General features: G+C 41.9%; 1 protein-coding gene across 17 annotated transcripts in view; it reads right to left on the bottom strand.

Moving 5' to 3' along the window:
• Nucleotides 1-12,046, bottom strand: part of ppfia1 (PTPRF interacting protein alpha 1) — a 41,737-nt gene that overhangs the window by 22,212 nt on the left and 7,479 nt on the right. For all 17 annotated transcript variants that reach the window (XM_047580370.1, XM_047580372.1, XM_047580378.1 and 14 more), the window contains exons 3-5: nt 2,357-2,458; nt 718-882; nt 554-628 (exon numbers count right to left, since the gene is read on the bottom strand). In XM_047580370.1, the coding sequence (XP_047436326.1) occupies nt 554-628; nt 718-882; nt 2,357-2,458 (342 nt within the window). The remainder of the gene's footprint in view (nt 1-553; nt 629-717; nt 883-2,356; nt 2,459-12,046) is intronic.

Here is a 12,046-nt window from a genome sequence, read left to right as displayed (position 1 = left end):
AGGAAGGAACAGCTTTACTCATCCTCCTGAATCTAATATTTCTGTTCCATGTGTTCGACTGGATTCTCTTCGTCTACTTTCAGGGCTCGTAAGAAAATCTGACATTTTGAGAGGTTTTTATGCCGACATGTAGAAACTGTGTGTGGTTCCAGGCTGATTCAGGGAACAAAAGAGGAGTGTAGCACGAAGAAGAAGAAGAGAGGAAATGTAGGACACCTCCCCGAGATCCTCTGGGCCTCGCAGTCAATCTGAATCCCATTCAATCTAAAGAGGACTCGGGCGACTTCCTCCCTTTGTGTGCATGTGAACTCCTTTGTGCGATTCAGTGGGAATGATCAGCATGTAAATAGAAAGTCGGCTGTATGATAGAAACTAAGGATGAGAGCGTTTCTTTATTCAGTTTGCCTCACAACACATTCATTCATTTATGGTCAATTAATTTTATGAACATGGTGCGAGACTCAAACTATTTCAGCTCAGTCTCGGAGATTATTCCTCCCGACTTATTTTCAATACACGCAAGGAAGCAAGGAAGTAATTTGTGTTGATTTACTTCTTTGTGCGACATGGTGAGTTGTTCCTCCAGCGCGCTGCATCGCTCCAAGGCAACACGCAGTCGCTCCCTCACCTGGAAAACAAAAAGTCAAACACACGGCAGCTCCATGAATCCGTCTCAGGCTTGTTTACGCGGCCGAACAAACGTCCACAGACGCCTACCTTCTCATCCAGGGCTTTGTGGTGCTCAAACAGCGACTTGAGGGCTTTGAGGACCTCCACCTCGCTGGAGACGCCCGCGGGAGACTGAGCCTGCCTCTTCACCACCGTCATCCTCAGACTGCGCTCGTGGCGAGAAACCAGACACTCCAGATGTTCTAGCAGCAGCTGGACGCACAACACACACACACACACACACACACAGGAGCAGTTATTCATAGACTCAAACACACTATACAGCAACAGTGATAATAACCTCGGCTCTGTACCTCAGGATTATTACCACCACACATGGTTTAAGGAAGGGAGGAAGGATAAAAGGAAAGAAGGAAGATGCAAGGAAAGAAAGAACAAACTAAGGAAGGAAGGAACGATCGAAGAAACGAAGGAAGGATAGGAATAAGAGAGGAGAAAGGAAGTAGGAAGGAACGAATTTAAAAGGAAGATAAAAGGAGGGAGGATGGAAGGAAAGAAAGAAAGATCTAAGAAAGGAAAGAATGAAATAAAGAACAATCTAAGGATAGAAGGAAGGGAAGGAAGGAAGGATTAAAGGAAGGAAGGAAGGATAAAAGGAAAGAACAAGATGGAATGAAAGAAAGAACGATCTAAGGAAGGAGGGAAGGAAGGAAGGAAGGAAGGAAGGAAGGAAGGTGCAAGGAAAGAAAGAACAAACTAAGGAAGGAAGGAAGGAGGGATGTAAGAAAGGAAAGGAAGTAGGAAGGACAGATAAAAGGAAATAACGAGGGAGGAAGGAAGGAAGAAAGGAAGGAAAAAACGTCTATGAAAGGAAGATAAAAGGAGAGAAGGAGGAAGGAAGGAAAAAAGAATGATCTAAGAAAGGAAAGAATGAAATAAAGAACAATCTAAGGATAGAAGGAAGGGAAGGAAGGAAGGAAGGAAAGAAGGAGGATGGAAGGAAAGAAAGAACGATCTAAGGAAGGAAGGAACGATCGAAGAAACGAAGGAAGGAGGGATGTAAGGATGGAAAGGAAATAGGAAGGAAAGATAAAAGGAAATAATGGGGGAGGGAGGAAGGAAACAACATCAACGGAAGGAAGATAAAAAGAAAGAAGGAGGAAGGAAGGAAGGAAAGAAAAACAAACTAAGGAAAGAAGGAAGGAAGGATGAGGAAGGATTAAAGGAAGGAAGGAAGGATAAAAGGAAAGAACAAGATGGAATGAAAGAAAGAACGATCTAAGGAACGAAGGAAGGAGGGATGTAAGGAAGGAAAGGAAGTAGGAAGGAAGGATAAAAGGAAGGAAGGAAGGAAGGAAGGATTTATTGATGGAAAGGAAGTGGGAACAAAAGAAAATGAAAGAACGAGGAAGGGAGGTCAGAAAGAACAACCAAAGGAAGAAAGAAATTAAATAATTTAAAATTGAATGATAGAAGGGAAGTAGGAAGGAAGGAAGGAAGGAAGGAAGGAAGGAAGGGAGGCTCTGAGGAAGTAAAGTTCCTTCCTAACGAACTGAGTCAGCGGAGAGAAATGAACTGAACTCTGTCGTCTGTGATGCTTTGCTGCCATGTGTTAAATATTTAGATGATGGAGTGTTGGTGCCACACCCTCTGTGACAACACGTTAATTACACAACGGAAAGTGATTAGTCAGGCGTTTCTATGGCAACCACCTCCTCTCACTAACCCGTGTGTTGTTTCTCTCGGCCTTCAGCTCAGCGATCTCCTCCTCCTTCTCCAGGAGCTGCTCCCTGCACACGTTCACCTCCTTCGTCAGAGCAGCAAACTCCTGCAACACAAACATGACATCACGTCTTAGCTTTTGTTTCATCAGAGAATAAACGGATGCAGGGTTTTACGTGGACGGACCCCGAAATAAAGACCTCCAGCTCCAGGACCCTGGACCCCAGAGAAAGTATCACCAACTGCCTCCGTCCCTTTTCATTTTTTAATGCCTGTCTTCCTTTCAAATGTTTAACGTCTTCCATCTTCCTTATCGTCTTCTTTTCTTACTTCCTCTTTCATATTTTTACTGCATGTATCTGTTTTTTCCTTCCTTTCAATTGTTTTCCGTCTTGCTTCTTTCCTTCCTCTTCCAGTTTACTTCCGGTTTCACAATTGTTCACTACCTTCCTTCTCATCTTACTTCCTTTGTTAATTGTTTACCGACTTCCTCCCTTCCTTCCTTTCTCCTATATTGTTAGTGCCTGTCTTCCTTCCTGTTTCTCAATTGTTTACTGTCTTTCTTCCTTCTATCATCTTTCATTTTACTGCTTTACTTCCTCTTTCACAAATGTCCACTATCTTCCTTTTTTCTTACTTCCTCTTTCTTAATTGTTGACTTCCTTCCCTTGTTTTCCGTGTTCTACGGGCTTCCTTCTTCCTATTTAACAGTTTACAGTCTTCCTTTCTTCATTATTTTCTTCCTTTTTGCTTCCTCTTTCATATTTTACTTCCTTCCTTCCACTTTCTTACCCACTCACTGCTTTCCATTCTTACAACTGTTTACTGCCTTCCTTCATTTCTTGCTTCCTCTTTCTCATTTTTTCCTGCCCACTTTTGTTCCTTCCTTAAATCTTTACTTCCTTCCTTTCTTCTTTTTGAAAGCAAGTGCAAGTGCATGCCTGACCTTAGATAGTACAAGCCTTCTGAAACCTCTGAACCTCACGTTCCTACGCTGCTGTTTCACTCACACTGTAAACATTTTGATATTGGTTTGAAGACCTCAGCTAAATTAGCTTCTGCGTCAGCGTCGTCTCTGCGGTTACTGCGAATGCCATCATCACGCAGCAAGTCACAGCAGATAACTCCACATTCCCGTCGCTCCTCGCTGCCGCCTAAGACGTAACCTCTATTCTGTTTATTAATTAAAAAATGAAACTGTTAGAAGGATGTCATTGCAGCTGCACACAAATGGACGCACACTCTGCTTTTTAGGGATTACATGCATGGTCGGACCCCTAAAGAATGTCCCATCCTGATTTTCTTTGCCCTGTAGCGCTAGTAGCCTGAGTGGTGAGGCCTTCTCGCTATGTTTCCGAGGGGGAGATGGGATGGGATGGGGGTGGGGGAGGAGGCAGAGGGCTCCTGGAACTGATCGTTCTTTTCTGCGACTACCACAACTATTCTCCCTTCCCTCCAATCCAGCCCTTTCCCGGGACTTGGCACAGATTCCACTCGACTAAAAAGAGGTAAGACGGGGTCTGCTACTGGCTGCCACCGAGGTCTCTCCTCCCCGTGAGCCAATGAGAGGCGACGGGAGGCAGCGCCGTCGGGGTAATTACAGAGTGGCTTACTTCCTACATTCCAGAGCAGCCGCTGAGGTTGGTTGAGATTTCTCTATCCCTATCTGCCATCACAACCATCTTCTAGTCATCTTCTAACATTCTTCAATTAAAAATAAATAAATAAATAAATTAAAACTTGCTTGTAGACTTGAGTTGGAGTCCAAGTTAAAGAAGGCACCTATAGGAGGGCGCTGATCTTAAATGTGGTCCAATGTTAGAAAAATAAATAAATAAATGAAATCTGTCCTAGTTTGGGCCATGAACACAACACAACACTGCAGGGAAATGTAGTCAACACTACTACAATTAGTTTACATTATACTCAATTGCCCAAACATTAGGAACACTAGCAGATGCAAATACCTTCTGGTATATTAGTGTCAGTTCAACAAGTTCTACAAAATAAAAATACTGCTGAACGAACATCTCTCTCAGTTATTATTAGAAACTGATTCTGATGCTACGTTAAATGGTTTCTCTACAGGTTTAAGTCTGTTAACATCGAGACTTTTAACACCACCTTCTTTTAAATGTAAAATAAACAATAAAATAAAATAACCGCACTTAAAGGATTTATTTAGTTTTTGTGTAAGTGAAGTCATTCTAATCTAAATAATGTTGAGCTGTGGATGATGTAGTTTGAGGTGCTGTTAAAATTGCATTAAATTAAACTCTAAGATGTTTCTGTTTTGTTTTGTTTTTTTAGCCTAACCTACTGACTATTAGGACAAAATATTAGGAACATGTGTCAGTTCAATAGAACTACAAAGTGAAAGCCCAGTTGAACCAACATGTCTCTGCGTTATTGGAAATTAAAGGTTCACACCTTCATGGAAAACATTTTATTAGAGTTCACTGATCAGCGTACCTAATGAACTGGCAATTGAGTGTTTATACGTATAATAATAACATTAAGAGTAAGTCATAACATAATATGCAAGTATGAACCAACTCTGACATGAACCGAGCTGCCATTAAGCTGCAGTGTGAGATTAAAGTGCATTTAAAAGTTTAAATTTGAATTCGTCCCTGCAGCGGCTCAGTCCGTGCTGGGTGGACGTGGACTGAGCTTCTCTCTAAGCCGTACGACAGGGGAGGGAATTAAAGGGCCGCATGAATATGTGTGCCAACCTATTAAAGGAACACTGCACCACAACATGGAGACACACACAAAACATTTTCAAGGATAACTCTGCATCTGCATCAACCGTGGCACCGAGATCATTTCAGTACGTCTCGCTTCCAGGTACGAAGGCGAAAGCAAACGTCTTCATGAAGGTTCTGGTGTTTTAGTTTTTAGTTTCTAATAACTCAGAGACGTTGATTCAACTGGGGTTTCATTTAATAGTTCTACTGAGCTGATATTTCCTTATATTTTGACACCGTAGTCAGTGTTCACTGTCCTTCACTATGATCATCCAGGTTTCTGCAGGGATGGGTTTGGTTCAGGGTTTATCCGATACTGGTGCCAACGCGTTTAAACAATGAAGAACTTTGTCCATAAATTGGTGCTTTTTTATTTTTAAAGCATTGTGTGATGTCCAATTTGAACAGAATATTAGAAAAAATAAGAAACAAGAGAACCAATGAACCAATTGTTGCTCCGACATCAATTCAGTCATTTTATATTTAGATTAGAACGACTTCCCCAGTGTAACTAATGGACTGACCACACAATACAAACACAGTAAGTGAGTAAAACTACTCAGAGTTTATATTTTTCTATCAGAAAGAAATATGAGTTTTGGTTTAGCAACTACCAATTTTAAAGTATTTGTGTGGCTGTTCCTGTTAATCTTAGTGTTACAACTTTTATTTATTTATTTTTTTGTGGTACAGAGTCTGTACCTAGGCTAAATATGTTTAATCCAGTTTAATGGCTTTCTGATGACGTTTCAACATCCACTGAACATTATTTAGATTAGAATTCCCTTATTAGTGTACCTAATGTTTTGGCATGTTTTGGAGTACTGTATCTTATACATTGAATAAACTACCATTTTAAATCCACTTTAAATCAGAGGTGTCAGTGAGACTCCATTAGGAATATAAAACACTTCCTATGACAGATAATTAATCCTTAACGAGCGGCCTACGTCATCTTCAAACCTCTGTAAACATTCTCCGGTCTAGCAGCCAGTTTGTCTGTGGATCCTCGAACGTAACCTCAGAAAAAGCTCTTTTCCTCTCCAACACCAAACCCTGCGACAGACTGGGATCGGAACCAACAGGCCTCCATCCTCCATAATGACTTTAGCCGTTCTTAAAAGCTTACGGCGTGTGCTGAAATCTGACACTGTGCAGAGGGCATCTGTTCTCCTGCAGGAGGACTCACCGTCAAAAACTAATTAGGCTCCACAATGGCTCTTATTCAGAGCCGCTTAGCCTGCTGCTCAACTCAGCTCCCACAGAGACGAGCCAAAGGAAAACCTCCCATATTCAACTACGTTCTTTTATCATTCTGCTGCATGTCGGCTTTTTCTTTCTTCATGTTTCAAATGTTCTGTTTATACTTTTTATTTATTTTATTTAACCTTTATTTAGAAAATAACCCCATTGAGATTCAGAATCTCTTTTGCAAAGGGGTCCTGGTAATGTACACAATAGAAAACATGAGGCAGAAATTTATAAAAATATTCAAAAAAAAAATACACTATTAATCCCAGTTTGCCACGATGGTGTTTGGCTGTTTTGGTTTAACCAGGCTAATGTTTACGATAACAGCATTTCAACGTATGTATGTGGAAAAAATACTGTCTGAACAACCGGTTTAGTGCAACAACTACTATATTACAGGAGCTTCTAGTACGGTTTAACCACGGGGCGGCCATCTTGGTAACTAGTGAGGATTCTACGACTTTACAAGTAGAAAGACGTTGGGGCGACTGCAGGGGCTGAGTACAGATGGATAAATTCTGGACCACTCCAATGTGAAGAGATTCTGTGATTTCCACCAGGACGAGGGCGCAAATATCTTAAAGACACTTTCACCAGACGGTTCTTACGTTATCTGTCTATTGAGCTGAAGACTCCAGCTTCTGGAGCTTCTTTGGGAATAAAAAGAGTGAATAAATAAGGAGGCAGATCACACAGAAATGGCCTTATAAAGGAAACTGTACCAGTGTTCCTTAATGCTGCATGATCCACTGAATCCAGCATAAAACGTTGGAAACGATGGAAAAGTTGCCTGTATCAGTCTTTTCTTCACACTGAAGGAGTTGTTTCTATAGTAGAAACCCAGTTTGACCCCGAGTTTCTTTGTAAGAACCTCAATCATGGTGCTTAAAAGACAGATATTGATCCCAAGTATCTGCAGACTGTTCGATAACTTTCTCATCATCTGTACTTCCAAAGTTCTCCCAACATCATCAGACGGGACTGAGTCCAAAAAGAACGATTCCTAAAATCCTCCAAGCGATTTATTAAATGTGTCATTTCCTTCATCCTCTCATTAGACGTCTCACCACAAAAGCCTTATGCAAGATGTGAAATACCACAAACCTCTGGAAGATTTATATAGAAAATAGCCTGGCAAATATTTGAATTATTGTTTCAAAGAATTTCTTAGAGCATTATTCAGAGACCAAACTTCTGAGCAAGCGGGAGCCACGGTGAGATGATGAGATGCAGAAGTGCTTAAGACATATGTTCAACAGGTGTGGACACGATGTACCCGAACAGGTCCAAGGTTTAAGAAAGCTTTCCTCAACTCAAACGTCTGTGAGATTATGAATATCTGAATAAACCCTAAAAACAGTAACGAGCACAAACGAGCTCTTTTAGATTAAAAACTTAAAATGTTGGTCAGTCTGGGGTTTCAAAAATAAAATCCTCTTTCCAAATCAAATCCATCTTGATTTGAAAGATTTAATATCAGTTTACGAGATTCTCAGATCACTCTTCTTTGAAATATGCACCATTTCCTGCATCGTCTGATTAGATATCTCACTTCTAAAAAAAAAAAGAATGATAATGTTTGACTCCAATCCTTAGAAACCTGTCAGGACTGAAATATTTTTGGATTTTAAAAAGTATAACGTCAGAAAAGTCCTGAACTGAAGAAAGTGTGAAGGAATCATCTAAACCTCGGTCGCAGCCCTTTTTAAAACCACCAAACGCTACGGACGTCGAGTTTTCTTACGATAAATCATTGCTGCACACAACTCTCACGCCCTGAAAGGAAAATGAAACATTTGTTAAATCTTGTACGGAGCTGACAGCAGAAAGCATCTGGACCAAACTAAACAGCTCCCATCTCCTCTCACTGCTTCCTTTTAAGCTACTCGCTCAGCTCACATTTTCACGCCATCACTTTCATGTCCCAGCGAGGAACAAGCCGGCCCTTTGTGTCTCCGTCTGACCGCTGTGCACTCCCCATTCATACCATTGTGCCACTGACCAGAATACAGAACTCGCTGGAGACATTTTGCTTCTTATTTTGAGGCGGCCAATTAACCACCAACACCAACAAACTGTCACCGATTATTCACTGCAGGGTTAAAGTTTCTTGCCTAAATCATCAGCAAATTTTCTCTTCCCCCTTTTTGCTTCTCACTCGATGCCACAGTGTCTCCATGTTGCACAACAGTCGAAGCCAGATGGAAAACATTTTCAGCTTTACAGGATTAAGACTCAACTTTCTAGTTTAACTTCCATGATGTCACTTATAAAGGGAACACCTTGGTTTACCTCACTATTCTGGATTAAAGCTCATAGGGAAGGACACCTACATGGCCTAAAATGTAAAAAATAAATAAATAAATACCCAAAGCACTGAAACAAAACAAACCTCTGAGCTTATCTTTTTAAACTATTAGACGTCGGGGTTTTCAGACCACGCTGTGCATCTGCCTGTGACATCAGTCGAGTTTAATCGTCCACTGTCGAATCCAGAACAGAGACGAGCTTTGATGGAGACGAGCGACCACAGCGTCCTCAGAGTGACGGAGAGGACAGATGGGCTGTTAGTCCGAGCAGTCGTCATGGACCTTTCATTCATAGCAGGGACAGTCTTTATTAGATTTACACCCCCTTAGATTTAAACTGCGACCCACGTTCACATCGCTGGGATCACTGTGAAACATGCAGTATAAGTTGGAGCTGGCATCTCGCGATAAATGTTATAAAAGTATCAATAACATGGAAGTGGTTCAGATATCAGAAGGTGGACTTGGAACAAACGTGTCCCATATGTAAAAGACAGCAATGTACCACATTTATTTCTGGGGACAGTCCCCGATTTTTGGATGACTTGCGCCCCCAAAATGATAAATGTGAATAAATATGTCAAAATAAACTAAAACTTAATCTCGTTTGCATCATTTCATCCTGATAAATAAATGTTTTTTTTTTTATTCACTTTTATCTCTGATCTGTAAATGTCCACAGATTTCATTTTCAAAATCTGGTCACCATGATTTTTTTTATTTTTTTATACATTTATCAGGAAAATCTTTTTATCATGCGACAATAACAACATGGCCGCGGTTCATCGAGGAATGATGGAAACACTTCACTAAAGATGAAGACATCCCAAGGCCAACACTAGAAGAGGACAGTCCAAATCCTCTGTGGAAATATTTGATTTGTGTGGAATACTTTGTTATCGTTCACTGAAAACACCTGATCTCAAACTTCCAAATTCCTGATGGTTTCCTGAGGTTAAAATTCCAGTGGAAGACGAAGTTGCTGCACGTTGATGCTAATGGTAACGCTAAAGGCAATTCTAATGGTGACACTTTAGTCTAGCAGGGCAACTTTCTCCACTGGTTCTAACACTGGGTTCGATGGGTTTGGGCTCTAAACACACTCAACACTTTGTAAACTAACTTTTGTTTTAAAATGTATTATAATAGATAACGTCTGAATCCTTATTCACTGATATCCTGTTTAAATGTGACAGGAAGGGAGTATCCAATCCACAGGATTACTCAGAAAACATTAACAGAGGAACAAATAAATAAATCATTTGATGGAAACCTAACATTTACAAACAAGAACTTTGACCTTTTGAGTAAAATTGAAACCAGGTTCTGTATCTCAACATGTGTGCAAACTCTGTAGATTCACTTCCAATTCCAAAGTTCCTATTTCTGGTAAAGACATTTACTAGTTTTGCTGGAAATGTGTGCGGCAAAACGTAAGAGTGAAGCTGCCAATTTCCCTGCCAGCTGATACAGCCGCTCACAGAGATGCCCACTTCAAGCACAGCTACAACAAATCTTGGATGACAAAGCCAGAAGGCCAGAAAACTGACCGCAACATGTGGCTACTAATCTTAGACCGCTAAGATATTCATGCGCACATGAGAAGCCGAACTGGAGCGTACAGAGAATAAAGAGACACCAAAAATAAAATGAAGAGAGTGAATGCAGCGTCCGACAGGGAAACCACTGGAGCTGGAGAAGCTGCTGACGTGTGATCGAGGCCTGGAATGTTTGTGAATTCCAGTCGGAGGGTTTTCTCACCGGAGGGGGGGGGGAACAACTGCACCTCCCCTTTACCGAACGACCTGGACACTGAGACTTTGCCCACAGCAGCAGCTCATAACCTTTTAATCGGCCGCTGCTTTCAACAGTGTGTTCGAGTCATGTGTGTTTCAAGTTTCTCTAAATGTGTGTTTTTTTAATGTTGAATGTGTCCTGATGGGAACTGATGTTTGTTCCTTTTGAGTCTTGTCACAGAAGAATTTCTGTTACCATTTGGGACAGCCAGCCAGCCAGCCAGCCAGCCAATGAAGCCAGCCAGCCAGCCAGCCAGCCAACAGCCACCAGTAGCCAGTCAGCTAATACAACCGACCAGCCCGACCAGCCAGCCGGCAATAAGCAGCCAGCCACCAACCAGCCAGCCAATGAAGCCGACCAGCCCGCCAGCAGCCAGCCTAAATGATCAGCCAGCCAGCCAGCCAATGAAGCCGACCAGCCAGCCAGCCAATGAAGCCAGCCAGCCAGCCAGCCAGCCAATGAAGCCGACAAGCCAGCCAGCCAGCCAATGAAGCCAGCCAGCCAGCCAATGAAGCCGACCAGCCAGCCAGCCAGCCAATGAAGCCAACCAGCCAGCCAGCAAAGCCGACCAGACAGCCGGCCAATACAGCCAGTCAGCTAATAAATCCAACCAGCCAGCCAGCAAAACCGACCAGCCAGCCGGCCAATAAAGCAGACCAGCCAACACAGACAGCCAGCCAATGAAGCCGACCAGCCAGCCAATAAAATCGATCAGCCAGCCAGTCAGCTAATAAAGTGGACCAACCAGCCAGCCAGCAGAAACCAGCCAGCAAGCCCACACAGCCAACCGGCCAGCTGGCCAGCAAAGCCAACCGGCCAGCCGGCCAATACAGCTGACCGGCCAGCCAGTCAGCTAATAAAGCCAACCAGCCAGCCAGCAAAACCAACCAGCCAGCCGGCCAATAGAGCCAACCAGTCAGCCGGCCAATACAGCGGACCGGCCAGGCAGCCAATAAAGCCATCCAGTCATTCAGTTACTTAAAAATAAAAATTTACATTGAGTGAAATTACCAATCTAATCTGATCATTCTAAAAATACCCAATACCGGTTTGGGCGTCCCTTGTATCAAAAACCATGATTTTGTTGTTTAATTTTATTTTTTGGCATGCATCATTGTATGCATGTACATAAATTAATAAAATTTCTTGTTTTACTTACTCTTTTAACATGCTCAAAATAAAGTTTCAATCAATCAAACCTTAAATGAATCACATGTATTAATCACGCATATTGATGACAGCGTTCAGAATTAAAGGCATTCACAGTGTGACTACAAATAAAAATACCTGGAAATTAGAAACTTTTCATGAGAAAATTGTAATAATCCGTTGGTGGAAGACATGGGGCTGATAATGATTCATAAAATCCACCGATAGATTTTTTATTTTTTTTTGTTCCACACAGGGACTTAAACCAAGAGTATGCAGGAAATACATGACATGTCCTGCATACTGTTGGTTTGAGTCCCTGTGTGAGAGCAACATCAGGCATGAAAGCTGCACAAATCAGAACCATTTAAAGCATTCGTTTTCGTTTAGTTCATCATCCCCTCTTTTCTCAGCTATTTGAAACCTATGATCCATGAA

This window comes from Mugil cephalus, chromosome 3 (assembly GCF_022458985.1).
Source record: "Mugil cephalus isolate CIBA_MC_2020 chromosome 3, CIBA_Mcephalus_1.1, whole genome shotgun sequence".
NCBI lineage: Eukaryota > Metazoa > Chordata > Actinopteri > Mugiliformes > Mugilidae > Mugil > Mugil cephalus.
This window is presented reverse-complemented; position numbering and strand designations above follow the sequence as displayed.